Here is a 16,519-nt window from a genome sequence, read left to right as displayed (position 1 = left end):
GAGATCGCTGTTCAATGTACAATAATAAACTATTCTTTTTTACTGCAGTATTCAAGTATACCGCGACATTTGAACACACACATCAGCTTTCATTTAAAGATACCGGATCTTGCCTTTTTTATATACATGAAGGGTTTGGCTCTTCGGTTCGATTCTTCGGTTCTACGGTTCTCGTCGGTTCTAGTCGGTTCTAGTCGGTTCTAGTTGGTTCGGTTCTTGCTTTAGACGATTCGGTTCGTTTCCCTTCAAGAACCGAACCGAACCGAACCGTGCGGATCCCTATTACAGATTAAAGAGAGGAGCAACTTACTCCTGTAAGTTAGGCTCCTCATTACCATTCTGGATTTAATCAATAAAAGTTATATTTATTTATCTTTAAAAGCTTTAATCATTAAAAGGTTCTTTAATCAATTGATATAACATTTATATATTTTTTCTTTTTAATTATTATCTTTTTGAATTTTATCATAAACCGAGATAAATTTTTAAATGTTTCATCTTAGAATAGAAAAAAAATCAAATATTCTAAGAAATATATACATATAAAAAGATAAATCATTTTTTTACTATATTATTTAAATGTATAATCTATTAAGGATATATTAATTAAAAGACATAACATTTTTCATATAAAAATTAAGCTATAACTTCTACAAGATTAACTATATAAGAGATTTATCTATACTTAAAGATTATTCCTTACAGACCAGCGTGTTCCACTTGACTTCTCCAACTATGTCCTTTCGGTAGCTGTTTTTGCTACCTTCCAAGCTTTTGTATCTACTAAGTTCTTTTTCTTTGTCTGCAATCTCTAAGGAAAGTAAAAGTTGGAGTAATCGCACAGCTTTGGATTCTCTAATTGCGATGGCTAGGAAATGTCACAATGGCTACATCCGTAGGATGAGTGTGGACCTGTAAACCTAGAAACCTTACTTGAAGCTCGTATGTTGAATGAAACGAGCAATAGAGCTGCTCGCACTTTGACCAAGGAACTGTCATCAATAACCATATCTTTACCATGATATAATTATAATAGATCATCAACTATTAGACGTAGGAAATTATTGATTTGCTCTATCAATATAAAAAAGAAAGGAACTCAGAATCATATATACGAGACTCCAGAATCAACCAGCAAAAAGATAAGTAGCAGTGTAATCAAATTGGTACCTTTGGAACTTTCATGGGGTCCTGGTGCTATACTGGCTAATATGACATTTAATGACTTGAATCATTCAGATCTTGGTAGGTTATTGGCACAGATAATATGGGTGGGGCTGTGTTGGCCAATCAAAAGTTACTTTAATATTTGAGCCAATCAATGCTTAATTTAGTAGAAATTCCAATAAAATCTCATTCTTTAATATATATCTAGGTAGCACGACCCAATAGAAAGTCTACTAGGAAAGCTGTGTGAAACACCTCAGCATTTCGAACGACGCGATGTTCCCCTACTTCTTTCTCTCCTGTTCGTTTTGACTTGGTCGTAGTCTTCTCCTTCATCTTCTAAAATCATCTCATCTCATGCTAAAGTACAAACGCATTCAAAATGGCACAACCTCGAGGTCAGAAAAATCATCTAAATCACAAAGTAGGTAGACTAAAAAAAAAGAAAGTGCAGATCCTCGTCAGTCTCTACTGTCCTTCGGCAGATAAGGAGAACAGCAAAGCGATACTTCATCTGGTAGCACTGCGTCAGTCTCTCGCAATGCCACTGTCAAGGAAGCAGAAAGCTCGTTGTCCTTAGCCGTGTCTGATACTGATAGCCATGAATCTCAAGCTGCTTCAGCAGAGGATGCGATGACGAGCGATTAAATCCACCCAGTAATTCCTTTGATAGAAATGGCTTTAGCATCTGTGCCTACTGAAGATATAGATGAAATCGTGGATGAGATGGAAGACTCTGAAGACAGTAGTGATGGCGAAGGCAGCAAAGATGAAGCCAAGAATAGTGACCGAAACGGTATGCCGAATGGGAAGAAGCAAATACATTGTGCAGACGGTAATTGAGGAATTGGCTGAAAATGCTAATAAAATAACTTTTGCTCGGCAGCATGCATCATTATATTTATAGCATATAGCAATCCAAAAAAAGCCGAGAAGTTAAGAAATGATGTACTAGACAAATACTTCGAACAGCTGTAAGCTTGGATTGTAGCTCAAAAGTGCCCTAAAGAATACAAAAGGGGAACGTTTTGGGTGCTGCTGCCTGATCTGTTCTTTGCTCTTATCAAAAAGCTCGAGCCCGAGGCGCTGTACTATTCTCGTGTATTCCTTTGGATTCCGCATCTCTTGCTGAAGGACGTTGTGACTTTAAAATGCCAGAGCTGTCAATCTCGCCTCAAGTCCAAAGGATTTACTAATAAACCACGACGAGTTGTAGATATGGCAGAGTGAGTTGACTTGAATTCAATATCTTCTGCAACATGATGCTAATTGCATGTGCAGTTGTTTTTATATTTTGGCAACGCGTTATGAGTACACGAATGGCTCTTGCATTGGATAAAAAAAGTGTCACTGCCAATGATTAAAGCATTATCCGCCAGCTGCCTAAGTTCCTGCAATGTCAATACATAGGATATATGACCCACCGCAGTGGTTTATTGAAGCTTGTGGGGGATCTTTTGCGCCCATGTATGCAAAACGCGGTTGGCCCAAAGCGTTTTCATAAGATACTACAAGAGCTACATCACCTACGCCATTCTCGCCTAGTGTTTCAATACCTCAATGCAGCGCCATTTCGCCACGAGATTCCATCGATCGATCAGGCGTTTGCCAGTACGAAGGCACAGCTAGAAGATTTCTCAGATTTCAAGGATCCCAGCAGATACTCTGGCTGTATTCTGTCAACACAGTACATCAGGATGTTTTACACTGATTATATCTAAAAGCTTCGCCACTAGCTCGACAAACAGATGGAGGTGCTTGATGCTAAGTTTCTCAAAGGAGACCATTCCTTCAAGATAATCAAGCTTATGGGCAAAATCAACGACACAGCAACATTCACAGCACTATATACAGTACTGAACAAATACAAGGAAGTGCGATTACAGTTTTTTGTTCCAACCAAGTCCTTATCACATCTTAAGTACGCATTCAACACAATGCAACGATCATTATCGTTACACGGACATAAACAGCCAGAGATCTTTTTCACGAACAATATACGAGGTGACTGAAACCTGTTGGAAAAAGCTTGGCCATCTTTGATGGATAATGTTTCTCGCATGATAGCCCCGGAGCCTAGTACAACGTCCCAAGAAGTTGATACACATCCAATACTCACGATACCAGATACCATCGTTCCACAGTGCTTCTCTGACGCAGAAAATATATAAGCTGCAGCCAGCATATTACTAGACAAAACAAGAGTTATCCTTGCTGGCGGACGGGTTGAACAACGGCAAGTTGTGGGTTGGATTGGATTGCGAATGGCCTATAGAGTACGGCCAAGGAAAAACTGCTACCATCCAGATCGCCTGAGAGGACACAGTCCACATATACCAAGTCAGTAACTTTACAGAACTACCTGTTGCATTGGAAAACTTACTTTCCAGCGCATTGGTGATCAAAATGGGACGGGCTATCATCAATGATTTGAAAAAATAGCACGCGATTTTAACACTGAGTGGGATGGCGGATATGACGTTAGACATTACTGCAAATCGCGTGGTTTGATAGACCGTGTTAATATGAAGCTAGCCGATATTTGCGAGATCGTACTTCAACATCGACTACCGAAGCCACAAAACATACAGACTAGTAATTGGAATGAGTCCACACTATCAGCAGAGCAGATATGATACGCAGCACTCAATGCCTGGGCCAGTCTTCAAATATACCATCATGCAAAGAATGTCTCTCTACTCGGTCAGAAAATAAGCAGACCCATAACTGAAGGTAGTACATCGCGTATCATCAAAACATAACAAGGAATTGAAAAACTGAAGAATGTACTTACCAACATTTTTTAGGGATGCACATCTCTTATCGCCCCAGAGCTATGATCAGAGCTGCGGCCTATGGTAAAATTAGTCATCAATAGGGGTATCTAAATAGAACAAAGCTGAAGAAAAATCAAGCAATCATTACAATCAAGCATGTGTTAGTTCCTGGTGCACTCGATATAGAAGGGAAACCACTGCAGGACCATGGCGCTGTTCCTTTCCAGACTGTAGCTCGTATATATGATTTGAAAACATATAAGCCTGTTGAGGTTCATGTCAATCAAGAAGTAGAAGATGGCGAGCACACAACATCCAATGGTACAGAAAATAAGAATGCTTAGGATGCCATTATTGAAAATGCGCTCTAAAACGTACAATCGAACTAAAGGACTATACTCTAGAGCCAAGCAACGATGATAGCGATACTGACTCAGTTGCTGATGATGACGACGATAACGAAAGTAGCATACATGGAGCTGATAGCATACAACAAAACCAAAATGGCCTTACAGTATCTGAAGTAGATCAAGAAAGTTGTGTGTTCGGTGAATAAGTGCTGCATACTCTTCCGCAGCATCTACGCAACGATCCAGAATACATGGCTACAAGGGTTCTAAAGGATGCATTCCATCTCATGGACCAGGTAAAAGTACTGCGCAGACATGGTCTAGTAAATGACTTCTCAAGACGATTTCGTGACGCACTCTTTGTTGTTGATGAAGAGGACAAAAAACGTGTTGAGGAATTTTTGCAGAAACAAGGAACGACATGGGAATACAAACTTATTAAAAAGCCATCATGGGTGTTCAGGCATGTTAAGCGTAAGCATACAAATGAATAATTTTAGAACTTTGACGCATCACTATATAGGCTTACATCTACTCTGAAAGAGAGAGAGGTCGTTACGATTCAATCCCAGCACTATCCTTTTTTGGATACTTCAATTTGCAACACCCATGCTATTTTTCCTTACACGTTCCTGAGAGACTTGGGTAAACTTCAACTTTGTGTCGTCTTTTTGAACTATTACTATATTGCATTTCTCAATATGAGTTCCCAAGAGGTGTGTTACTTGGTTTCATCTGCCATCAATGACATTTGAGGTGTTTTTGTGAAAATCGTTGAGCATCTTTCCCCATTTGCCAGGATTCTGACAAACTACTCTAAATAAGCTTCAAGTTTACTAACTAATTTTTTTCTGCACATTTCTCGACAAAGCAATCAACCGATCATGTCTGTCACTGTGGCTCAAATCGCAATATGCCATGTCTAGTGCATTCTCGCAATGTTCGCCGTAGAATAGGCAACGTATGTTATAACCATGTATATTTAAATATTACTGCAGCAGCAGTTTGCTTACTTTGAAAGCTACAGATAGTTTGTTTCTGTAGACCCTACTGCGCCTACCTTTTGCGTCTGTGGCTCGAGCACCCATCGTCGGCGTAGTCATAGAGAATGCCCACTTAACCCTATCAACCACAGTACTGTCTACTTACTTATTTTAGGTGATAATGCAATTTTCGCTGAAGATTACTGACAATCCTCCTCCTACACTTCCTATAGCTACTACCTCGCCACCATCACCTGCACCTATCATCAACAGTTTGTCTCCACCAACTTCTCCTATTGTCGCTGCCTCGCCACCACCACTACCCCCTTTGTTGCTGCCTCGCCTCCACCACCATCTCCTACCGTTGCCAATCCTCCCTCAACAACTACGCCTACTCTTACCACCACCGCACGAGTTATGCGTTGCACCAGTTGCTGGGCACCAACATACATGCGCCGCACCCACCGCCTCTGCCCTTTTAACCCGAGCAATGTCCAGCACGAGCATGGGGCACAATACCACATTGCGCGTGTAGTCCCCTTCGATCCAGAAGACGTTTTTGGGCCAAATGTATGCTATGCTGCTGGCGACTCCTTCTATCGTCATGTGTTGCTGCGGATGGATTCCTGTTGTCCATTTTGTGGTGCGCTGATGTGGTTGGATGAAAAGCTCAAAGCATCGTCTATACGTAATCCTTGCTTTGGTCTCTGCTGTCTTTCCAGGAAAATTCAATTGCCACTTCCTCGCACTCCTCCTGCTCCACTTCGCGACCTCCTAACGAATCATGATCGCAATAATTCTGTTAGTGTCAACTTCCACACCATCATTAGGGCATATAACAGTATGTTTGCATTTGCATCCATTCTTGGTGATAACGTCGATCCAGTCCTAGTAAGTGGCGCTGGTGGCGTGCCCACTTACTGTATCAATGGTACAATGTACCATGCTGTTGGTGCACTGAGACCTGACAACCAGGCGCAAGCGAATTATTCGCAGATCTATTTCGTGGATACGCAGGAGCAACTGGTAAGACGTACGAGTTTGTTTTCCGGGCTTCTTCGTGAGACGATCCAATTGCTGCAAGGTGTCATGGAAACACACAATCCTTTGGCACGCACCTTCGTTTCTGCTGTTGAAGCTCTTGGCGACCAACCACTTGGAACCCTTCAAGCTGTCATCCGGCAAAGCGATTTGGGCCGTCGCTATGATCAGCAGGGCTACCCTGAAGTGGCGGCAATGGTTGTTGAACGCACCGTGGATAGCACTGCACGCGAGCATGACATTGTCATTCGTGATCGTGCTAATAGTCTTCGTCGTATCAGCTCCTTGCACGCATCGTATATGCCGCTCCACTATGTCCTGATGTTTCCATTTGGCGACAATGGATGGTTCCAAGGTTTGACTTGTGAATCGGTGTCGCACGACACAATCCAAGTGACGCTGCGTGAGCATTGCGCGTACCTGCTCATGATCCGTAATGGCGATCGCGAGACATTCATGCACTGTTCTGGGCGGCTCTTCCAACAGATGGTGGTTGACAACTATGCACGCATCGAATTCTCCTGCCTAAGCTTCATCCTCACCCACCAAAGAACGATACGTGCTGAGCTGTATAGTGGCGTCGGTGACAATACGGATCCCAGGCAGATTGGTCGTGCAGTTATTTTGCCAGCATCGTTTACGGGTGGCCCACGCTACATGAAGCAGATGCTTCAAGATGGATTGGCAATCGTCCGCTAGCGAGGAAACCCGGCGCTTTTCATTACGTTTACTTGTAACCTAAGATGGCCTGAAATCGTCGCGGAGCTTCTTCCTAGTCAGCAAGCATACGACCGTCCAGATATCGCAACTCGCGTTTTCCACCTCAAACTTACCGAGTTGCTCCACGATATCAAAGAGTTAAATATTTTGGCCAAGTTGCTGGGTACATAGCAACTATCGAGTTCCAGAAGCGTGGTTTGCCCCATGTACATATTCTGGTCATTTTGGAGCAACAAGACCGACCACGTAATCCCACCGACTATGACCAGTTTGTGTCTGCTGAGTTGCCTCCTGCAACACAGCCACAGCTGTATCACACAGTGACATTGTGTATGATACACGGCCCATGTGGTCCAGGCACAACTGCTGTATGTATGAAGGATAATCGTTGCTCGCAAGGCTATCCAAAATTATACAACAACAAAACACGCGTCAATCGAGATGGTTATCCAATCTATCGACGCCGTGAAAACCAATGTAACAGCCACCACTTCCCCGCATCCAACTTTCTCGCCGACAACCGACATATTGTGCTGTATAACCCCTACCTTAGCCACAAGTACGATGCACACATTAACGTTGAAATTTGCACATCCAACCACGCCATCAAGTATTTGTGCAAATACATCACCAAGGGCACTGACCGAGCACAAATACAAACCACTGCAACCGCCACCACCAATACCGATAATGCCGCTGCCGAGCCGGTCAACGAAGTAGAGCAATTCCAAATGCTAGGCTATCCATCGTACGTTCGAGTTTGATGTGCATATGCACTATCCAACAGTCGTATGTTTGGACCTTCACCTACCTGGCGAACAGATTGTCAATCTACGTGACGATATGACACCATAAGAAGTTCGAGCAGCGCGTGACGCGGCAGAATCCGGCACGAAGCTTCTTGCCTTTTCCTGCCTTTACAACGAAAATCGTGCAACAGAAGAGTATCTTTACTCAGATATCCCTCAGCACTACACCTAGGACAACAGAAATCGCCGTTGGAGCCCTCGCACCAACCCTCCTTTCCAAAATGTTGTAACACGTATATTCCATGCTTCCCTCTCGAACATGGAATTATATTGCCTTCGCCTCCTTCTGCTGTCTGTCTGTGCTCCCACTGGATTTGTTTCTCTGAGGCAGTATGAGGGAACAACATATGCGACGTTCCAGGAAGCTGATGTTGCCCGTGGTTTGTTAGAGTCTGATGAAGAATGGGATCGTTGTATGGCGGAGGTTTCCTAGGTTGCCCCATCAGCTGCTGCAATAAGACAACTCTTTGTCTATATTTTGACAAATTGCTCTCCCTCTGACCCAGCATCACTGTGGACCACATATCGCGAGTGAATGGCAGACGATTACTTCTTTGAGATGCGCAGGACGCTCTCTCTGCCCAATGAAGCTGAGTTGTCCGAGCAGCAACTCGAGCAGATTTACCAGCGTGCACTTGAGGACATCGAAACCCGGCTGCAGGTCACCGGCCATCATCTTTCCGAGTTTCCGTTGTTGCCGCAGACCTTCGTCACTGAGCTGGATCTCCTACGACGACTTCAAGGTCTGGTAATCCTTAAAGGCTGTGAATTTGATGTCAATGAGCAGTCTCGCGTCCTTGAGATGCTATTGCCAACACTCAACGAAGAGCAACGAGCTGCATATGAAGCCATCACCGATGCAATGGACGTCCTCGCCCCCCATTATTACTCCTGTGTCTTCTTTGTCATCAGAGCTGGAGGTACCAGCAAATCCCATCTGTTTAAGACATTGTTGAGTCGTGTCCGCTCGCGTGGTGAAATTGCACTACCTATTGCTACGTCTGGTATTGCTGCAATCTTACTTCCTGGTGGCCGTACCGCGCACAGTCGTTTTAAGATCCCTTTGAACGCTGATGCCGATACTACATGCAATCTTCGCCTTGGTGGTCCCCACGCATATCTTATACAGCAAGCCTCTCTCATTATTTGGGATGAGGCTGTCATGTGCAGCAAGCACAACTTTGAAGCTGTTGACCGGTCACTATGTGACATCATGGGTGCTATTGATCTAGTATATGGACAAATCCCTTTTGGTGGCACGGTCGTGGTATTTGGTAGTGACATCCGACAAGTGCTTCCTATGGTAAAGAGGGGTACCCGGTCAGAGATAGTAGGCGAGACTATCCACACAACGTCGTTCTGGTAGCATCACGTTCAAGTCTTGCATCTTACCACCAATATGCGCGTTCGTCAGGCTGGCCCTGATGCCGCTGCATTTGCTGATACCCTTTTAGCAATTGGTAATGGGCAACCGCCTTACACTGAAGCTGTCCAAATTCCTGAACGATGGCGCATGGATGCAAATGACATTATGCCACTCATTGATGCCGTATATCCAGCGATCCGCTCTTTCGACCCCCAACCAGAGCATTATCATAGTCGCACTATTTTGGCAGCAAAGAATGTTGACGTCGACGATATCAACGAGGCTGTATACACACTTTTCTCTGGTGAAGGCCGAGAGTACACCTCTTCCAACCACATTATTGATGCTGATGATCTGGACTACGCCCGAGCAAACTATCCCGTCGAATTCCTGAATAGTTTGAGTGCCAGTGGTATCCCATCCCATTCTTTACAGCTCAAGGTGGGTATGCCATTGGTGCTTTTGCGCAACATCAACCCGGATGCAGGTCTGTGCAATGGCACAAAACTTTTTGTTACCCGCCTTCTCGACCATTGCATTGCTGTTAAGTAGATCGACCAAGGGCATGCAGGGCAGGTGCATTATCTCCCTCTCATTAATATGTGTACGTCTGAGGGTGATTGTCCTTTTATCCTTTGCCGCCGTCAATTTCCTGTCCGCCCGGCCTTCGCAATGACCATTCATAAGGCGCAAGGCCAAACACTCGAGCATGTTGGCATTCGCCTTCTGGAGCCTGTCTTTGCGCATGGTCAACTGTATGTTGCACTTTCCCGCGCCACCAATCCCAACAATATCTGCATTGCCATCGACCTCCAAAATTTTACCGACCTTAATACAGCTTCCACCACTAACATCGTCTACCATGAGGTGCTCCTAAATCCTCCTCCTCCTCAACAACCGCAACCACAACAAACACAACCATCACAACACACACAACACACTAGCACCGACGAGTAGAACTTTACGCTGCTCTACCCATCCTCACTACTACCACCATCATCACTATATACCTATCTTTTTTCTTCTGTAATTTCCATTATTATTATTATCCATCTATTTCTTTCTATTCCACTGTCAAGCATCATCTGTCGCCCTGTTTTTTGATTCTAAAATGCAATATAATTAGGTAGGGGTTCGGGTTTAGAGCAAGTGTTGGGGGGATGCAAATATGATCATCAATGTCATATTAGCAAAAGCATCTCCAGACCGTAACAATGAATTGAGTTTCGGTCTTTGCTTTAGTAAGTAGAGCGAGCTTGATTGAGCGTGTAACCATCGCATCTTTTATAATGTCCAAAGTTTTCCATCTCAACAAAATGTCCAAGACCCATTTCAAGAGCAAGAGAATTCCACCTTTGAAGATTCTAACCTGTTGCGAGGTGTACATCGAATTGCACGACCACCTCATTATTTGCGAGGATTGCCGATGTGCTGGACATGAATCATCTGAGAGTATAGAATGCATCAACTCAGGTAATTAGCATTGACACGGTAAAATGATACAAATATTCTTACTATATATGAAGTATTAACTTTGGGCATATTTTAAAGCAGTGACAGCATTGTTTTTTTAACCAAACAATAGATTTCCACAACTGTTTTCGACATCACTTTAAGCAGAATACTTTTAGGACAAATTTTCAGCATTGTTTGAAGAACACTTGGGGGCAGTAGGGGGCATTGCCCCCTACCCGGGGTCTAGGGCAGAGCCCCAGTAAACTCGCTCCTGAAGGACAGATGTGACATACAGCGAAGCGAAGGGGCTCACATCATACAGAAGCGAAGCGGAGGGGTGAGTTTATCAATAGGAAAATAAGAAAGTATCCAAGTGTCCTAATCATTGGACACTTACTTGACCTATATTGCTCATTAGCCCCTACATCTAATACTGCCTACTGAGAATAGGCTGTTTAGCCGACTCTTTGTTAACTTCTTCTCAATGCTGATATCTAAGCAAGGACATAATGCGGTCCTACTAGGGGTGGACTCATTCAGTGGTTAGGTAAAGGCAATAACAACTGCAACTAAGAGCACAGATACAACCACCTTGTTTATATATGAGTGGACCTATTGCTTCTAGTGCTTATCAAAGTATGGAGCAATAACACCTCACATTATACTAGAACCGAGTTACAAAACTACTACATATATGCACATAGTATAGCATCATCATAAAGGCGGGGTCAGCCTATCATCTATACTGATAAGGATAAGTAGAAAGGATAGTACAAACGGTGCAATGATACTATGGGGGTTAACCATTAGTGTTCTGCTTTTAGTGAAATTATAAATATGTAAAAAATTATAAGTATTATAATTTTTAAGTGTTTATAATAAATAGTGAAATTAATTTTTTAAAAAAAAATAATTTCTCAAACACTATAAGATTCTTAACCAATAGGGTTAATTTCAACTATTATGTTTAAAACACTCTAAGTGGTGCAACGGTAGTGAGCAAACCCCCTCTTCTAGGCTAGAACTTTAGTTCGACACCTGGAGTGAATGAAATGAACGGAGCTTGACTAGAATAGAATAATATTATAAAATTTGTTATTTATAACAAAATTTATAGATATTGTTCATTTGCCTATGACAGCTCGGGCAGTAGTATTTGGGAATGTAGGAGATGTAGTTGAAGGTAACGCTTTTTGTCATTTGCATGTCAGCTAGGTGAGACCACAAATATACACTGTTCTTCTTAGCATCACAATATCCCTCTCATAGTGAAGGACCTGAAATTGATAAGTATAGTCTCAATGATGAGAATATGGACGACAACAAATGGATGTGATTGTCGAAGAGGTTGAATGATATTAGCAAGTTATATGAAGAAGCGATCCTAAGAGCAGGGCTACAGATGATGGCTTATAAGAAAACGATGAAAGAAAAGTATAATTAAAAGGGCAGTAAGCCAAGAATATTTCGTATCAGTAACCATATTTTGGTCCACAGCTTCACTATCTCACCTAGGATATCAGAGTTGGTACCACAATAGATTAGGCCTTTTGCAACTTGATAGCAGCTTAGAAAGAATACTTACTAACTATAAGATGTGGCCTTAGTGTTACTAGGTACATATACTATACTAGCCGTATGAAGCTTTAGCTAGGGGGCCTAGGCATATTGCACCTAGGATCTAAGGCCACTTCTATGCTTCTCATTCTCTCTTACTTCAACATATCCTTATAGCTATTCATCTTGAATCGTTTCTTATCAGTTGTGTTGGAGACTTAATGGAATCTTCCAGATTCTCATTTAAGTCTAAATAACAACCTACCGGTTGTTTAGGATTGATTTCATCAAAGTTAAGACCTCTTCAAAAAAATCAAAGATTTTTTATCAGACCCCCCCCCCAGCATTAGGAATCAGACTATTGATTCGATTTTAACAAATCGAATAAAATAAAATAAAATTAGATTTATTTTTTTATATTTTAATATCTTAATGATTAATAGATTTCTTAATTTCATTAGAAATCTTATTATCATAAGATATCTGATTAGTCCTCGTTCGTTACCCCTATCCCACACTTTAAACCCCTACTCTCTCTCTCTTCTGTTTTTGTCTTCCTTAGTATCCTTTTGCCCTCTATCACTACTAGGTGGTGGCTCATATAGGGACTGTCGCAACCCACCAATGCCCTATTGTTGTAGTGTTGAAAAGTATGACATAGTTGTACTAGAAAAGGGGATAGTTTACATGTACTCCTTTATGCATTAGATGTCCTATAAATGATAGTTATAGCACAGCTCCGCTGTGGTATACAGTAGCATTTATCACACCACACAAGTGACGTATGTCATAAGTGCCCCTAGCTTATAAATGCCATACGCACAGAGTAAGTAGGATAATTGTTTTATCATACACGTGTTTACTATGAACACCCAAGAATCTTACAGTCAGTCTACTTTCGCAATAAACAAACAACCTGATTTTATAAGTACATAGCAACTCAATTTCAGTAATTCATAAACAGACGAAGAAGAAATGTAGGGCAACATTTCGGATGCCTAGGCCTTTGCGATGCTGATATAGCACAGCTCAAATTCAAACTCAAACTCAAACTCAAACTGTGACACAGTAAAGTCTAGTATCGAGCATGACAAATAGAACAGTAATTAGAATTGATACCACCAACGTAAATGGTGAGTGCATTGGTGAAGTTGTCTATAGTATTGTTGCTGCATTGTCAAATTAAAGTATGAATGCCAACATCAACTTGGATATTAGATTGAATTAAAGTTGCAGCAAATCTTGCTTGTTTTAAAAAATGAGAACCTAGGGTGATAAATCCTCCTAAAAAGGAAAACCTCACAGTGATAATTGATTTATAGCCACTGATTTTACTCAAGAAAACTCCTCTTACTGTATGATAAATATTATATGTTCATCCAAAAATAATAAAGATAGTTCTCTTTCTTCCCCTTCTTATTTAGGTTATATTTGCCCTAGTTAATAAGGCTGGGAACATCTCATATGTATATGAACTGAGGATCTATAGGACCTAGGATAGGCTCTACAATATACTGATAGATCTTGGAATTATATATAGTAGTTATTATTTAGATTACAATTTACATTGGTCTCTTTGTATCTAGCACCATTCTTCTTTATTAAATTTTTTTTTTGGTAATATTCTTACTGATAAAGGTTTAAAGCACATATATATGATGACTATAACTTACAGAAAATGCAAATAAATTAAGAGGAAAGTAGGAAGGTTTTTTTAAATTTAATCACTTGAAGAAAATGTTTATGTATAGATTTCCCCTCTTCATATGTATGGTTTTAATATATGTAAACAGTACTTATTCAGGTTTTACATATTGGCTAACTTAGCAGTCAGCTCCAGCCTATTTCGATTCTCATTACTATAGTAGCTCAGGGAGATTGGTTGAGATTTTAAGTAGGCGTCATTGCATGGAAAGTTATAGCCTAGGCTGATGGACGTCGCTTTTAAGTAGCCGTCAATGCATGGAAAGCTTAAGAGTGAGCGGTGGGACGTCGCTTCTAAGTAGCCGTCAATGCATGGAAAGTTTAAAAGTGAGCGGTGGGACGTCGCTTTACAAGTAAACGCGCGCGCAAAAAATTTTTTTAAATGGGCGCGCAGACGTCGGTCGTACGAAATGTAGGCGGCTTTGCATGAATTGCTAAACTTTAATTTATAAATATGTAATAGTTATTTTTGTGACAAAAACCGCGTTTTAAATTGTGGCGGTTGCAAAAATAAATGTATTTCTGTAACTTTTACAATATTTTAAAAAAATATTGAAAAAAATTCTGATTTGTACTTAAAAATGAATAATAGTAGCAACTGCACAATATTTTAAACAGTGTAATTGTTTGTAGACTAAAAGTGAAATTAACGGGGACAAAAATAATTCAAATTTACTTGTTTTTGATTGTCACAAAAGTGAAACTCATTTAAAAGCATAGTTGTTTTTTACAATGGTCAGTGTTTCGGTGTAAAAATAAACGCTCTTATGTCAGTATACAAACCGTCCAATAACTACTTGGCGGTGAGTAGTAATGTATGCGCACAGACATCGATGCGCTAAACTCGAGGCACAATTGCACTAAAACAAGGCACATTCACTTGTATTCATATTGCACTGAGTCAGAAATTGTGCATAGTGTTCACTGCTGTGATGAGTTTAGTGTGACTTGAAAGCCAGACCAAGCCAATATAGAACCCAGCCAAATAAGTCATTGTAACAGTAACATCACTGCCCTATCTCATACCATAACAAATCATAGAATTATAGAATATATATATTACCCCTCTCTTTTTAACTTTGTATTATCTAGTAGTGAACCATTATCTTACACTATCCAACCTTTATAGAAGCATGCACTGTAATATTTATTTGTGTCTGGATAATATAGAGACATTACTGCTCCTAAGTAGGGATTCGTATCAGAACTGTAGAACTGGAACCGAACCGAACTGAAACTGAGAAAATATGGCTTGGTTCCTACCAAGAACCGAACTGGAACTGAACCAGTTTTATATACATAGAACCAAAGAACCGAGAGGCAGAAGATTGCATTTAGTGATTTTGGTAATTAGTATAAAGTAGGCTATAATGGAAGTGACGAACAATGTTATTCCGTAAAAACCAAGAAGTAGTGTATTTGCAAGCTATACTTTTTGTAAGAACTTAATAAAACCTACAAAAGCAGAAGGGAGGGAAAAATAGTAAAGAAGAGAAGAGAAAAAGAACTAGGGAAAAGAGGTACAAAAAAGAGGTATAGAAAGGAGATATAGGAACGAAGAGATGGAAACGTTTTAATCGTGAAAGTCAAAGGAGCACCACAAATCCAAAAGCATTAGTATTTCGATGGTATGCAGTTAGAGGCGGTTTTGTGTGTATAGCAGGAGAAGTCGAGTTTGGGAAAAGCAACGTTCCGATGGTGTGGAAGTGACTGGGACTGCCAAATATTTTGCAGCCATTGCAGCCATGTTTGGCCACTGGGGCTGAGATTTCTAGTATAAAAGGACCAGTGGTTCTTGTCCTTTCTGGTTTGGTACCGGTCTTCTTAATCGCTTGTCCAAGTAATCCTCTAATTCGTCACCAGCCGTGGACGTCATATATAGGCTGTACAAGCTTTGCATCTCGTCATTCACTTCAGGCCTCATAGCAGCACATTTGGGGAATGCTGCCCAGGCCTTATGCACCATCCGCTGGCTCCAAACTTGGTATTTGTCTTCCCACCCTACTTGGCACCACCAAGAAAACTTCATCTGCAGATCCAATGCCGTCGCAACTGTGTATACATCTATATCGTCTACCTTGCAATAGTACCTTTGCAACTTGTCGAGGCCACATCTGGCCACATGTTTTAATTCTGGTGAATAACCATCGCTGACAATGTCCTCTAAAGTATCCATCAACTTGTTATAATAGACAATCGCGGTGTTGATGCTAGGGTGGCTCATACTGGCAGATAAGGCTTTGGTCGACTTATAGAAGGGCACCAAGATTTCCTTCAGGTGGTCGATATACTTCCATTCTTCGTTGTGAGCTTGAACGGTAATAACTCATCGTTGGTGCTATTCGAGCAAAGTACGTTATATGGTACACGTAGTAAGGCTGCACAGTCAAGTATGTCATATGTCGAATTCTAGCAGGTGGCCATGTCGCAATGGAGGGTGAGCTGAGTGGAGCAATCCAAGTTTTGTTGGCGCATGAACTGCTCCATGTGCTGAGGCGAAGAACTATGTAAAATCAAAGGTATAATGAGTAAATGGTGCCAATGATACCATCGAGTAGGGAATATGTATTTAATGATAGTAATCACTTAC

General features: G+C 41.3%; 1 protein-coding gene across 1 annotated transcript; it reads left to right on the top strand.

The window, feature by feature from the left end:
- Positions 1-1,549: 1,549 nt before the first annotated feature.
- Positions 1,550-1,815, top strand: BDB00DRAFT_874288 (uncharacterized protein; the record flags this gene model as incomplete). The annotated part of the gene is made up of 2 exons (XM_053127210.1): positions 1,550-1,565; positions 1,658-1,815. 2 exons carry the CDS (start codon positions 1,550-1,552, stop codon positions 1,813-1,815), a joined length of 174 nt encoding a protein of 57 aa, XP_052977815.1.
- Between the last annotated feature and the right edge of the window lie 14,704 nt (positions 1,816-16,519).

This window comes from Zychaea mexicana, assembly GCF_025766255.1.
Source record: "Zychaea mexicana strain RSA 1403 chromosome Unknown BDB00scaffold_57, whole genome shotgun sequence".
Taxonomy (NCBI): domain Eukaryota; kingdom Fungi; phylum Mucoromycota; class Mucoromycetes; order Mucorales; family Lichtheimiaceae; genus Zychaea; species Zychaea mexicana.
This window is presented reverse-complemented; position numbering and strand designations above follow the sequence as displayed.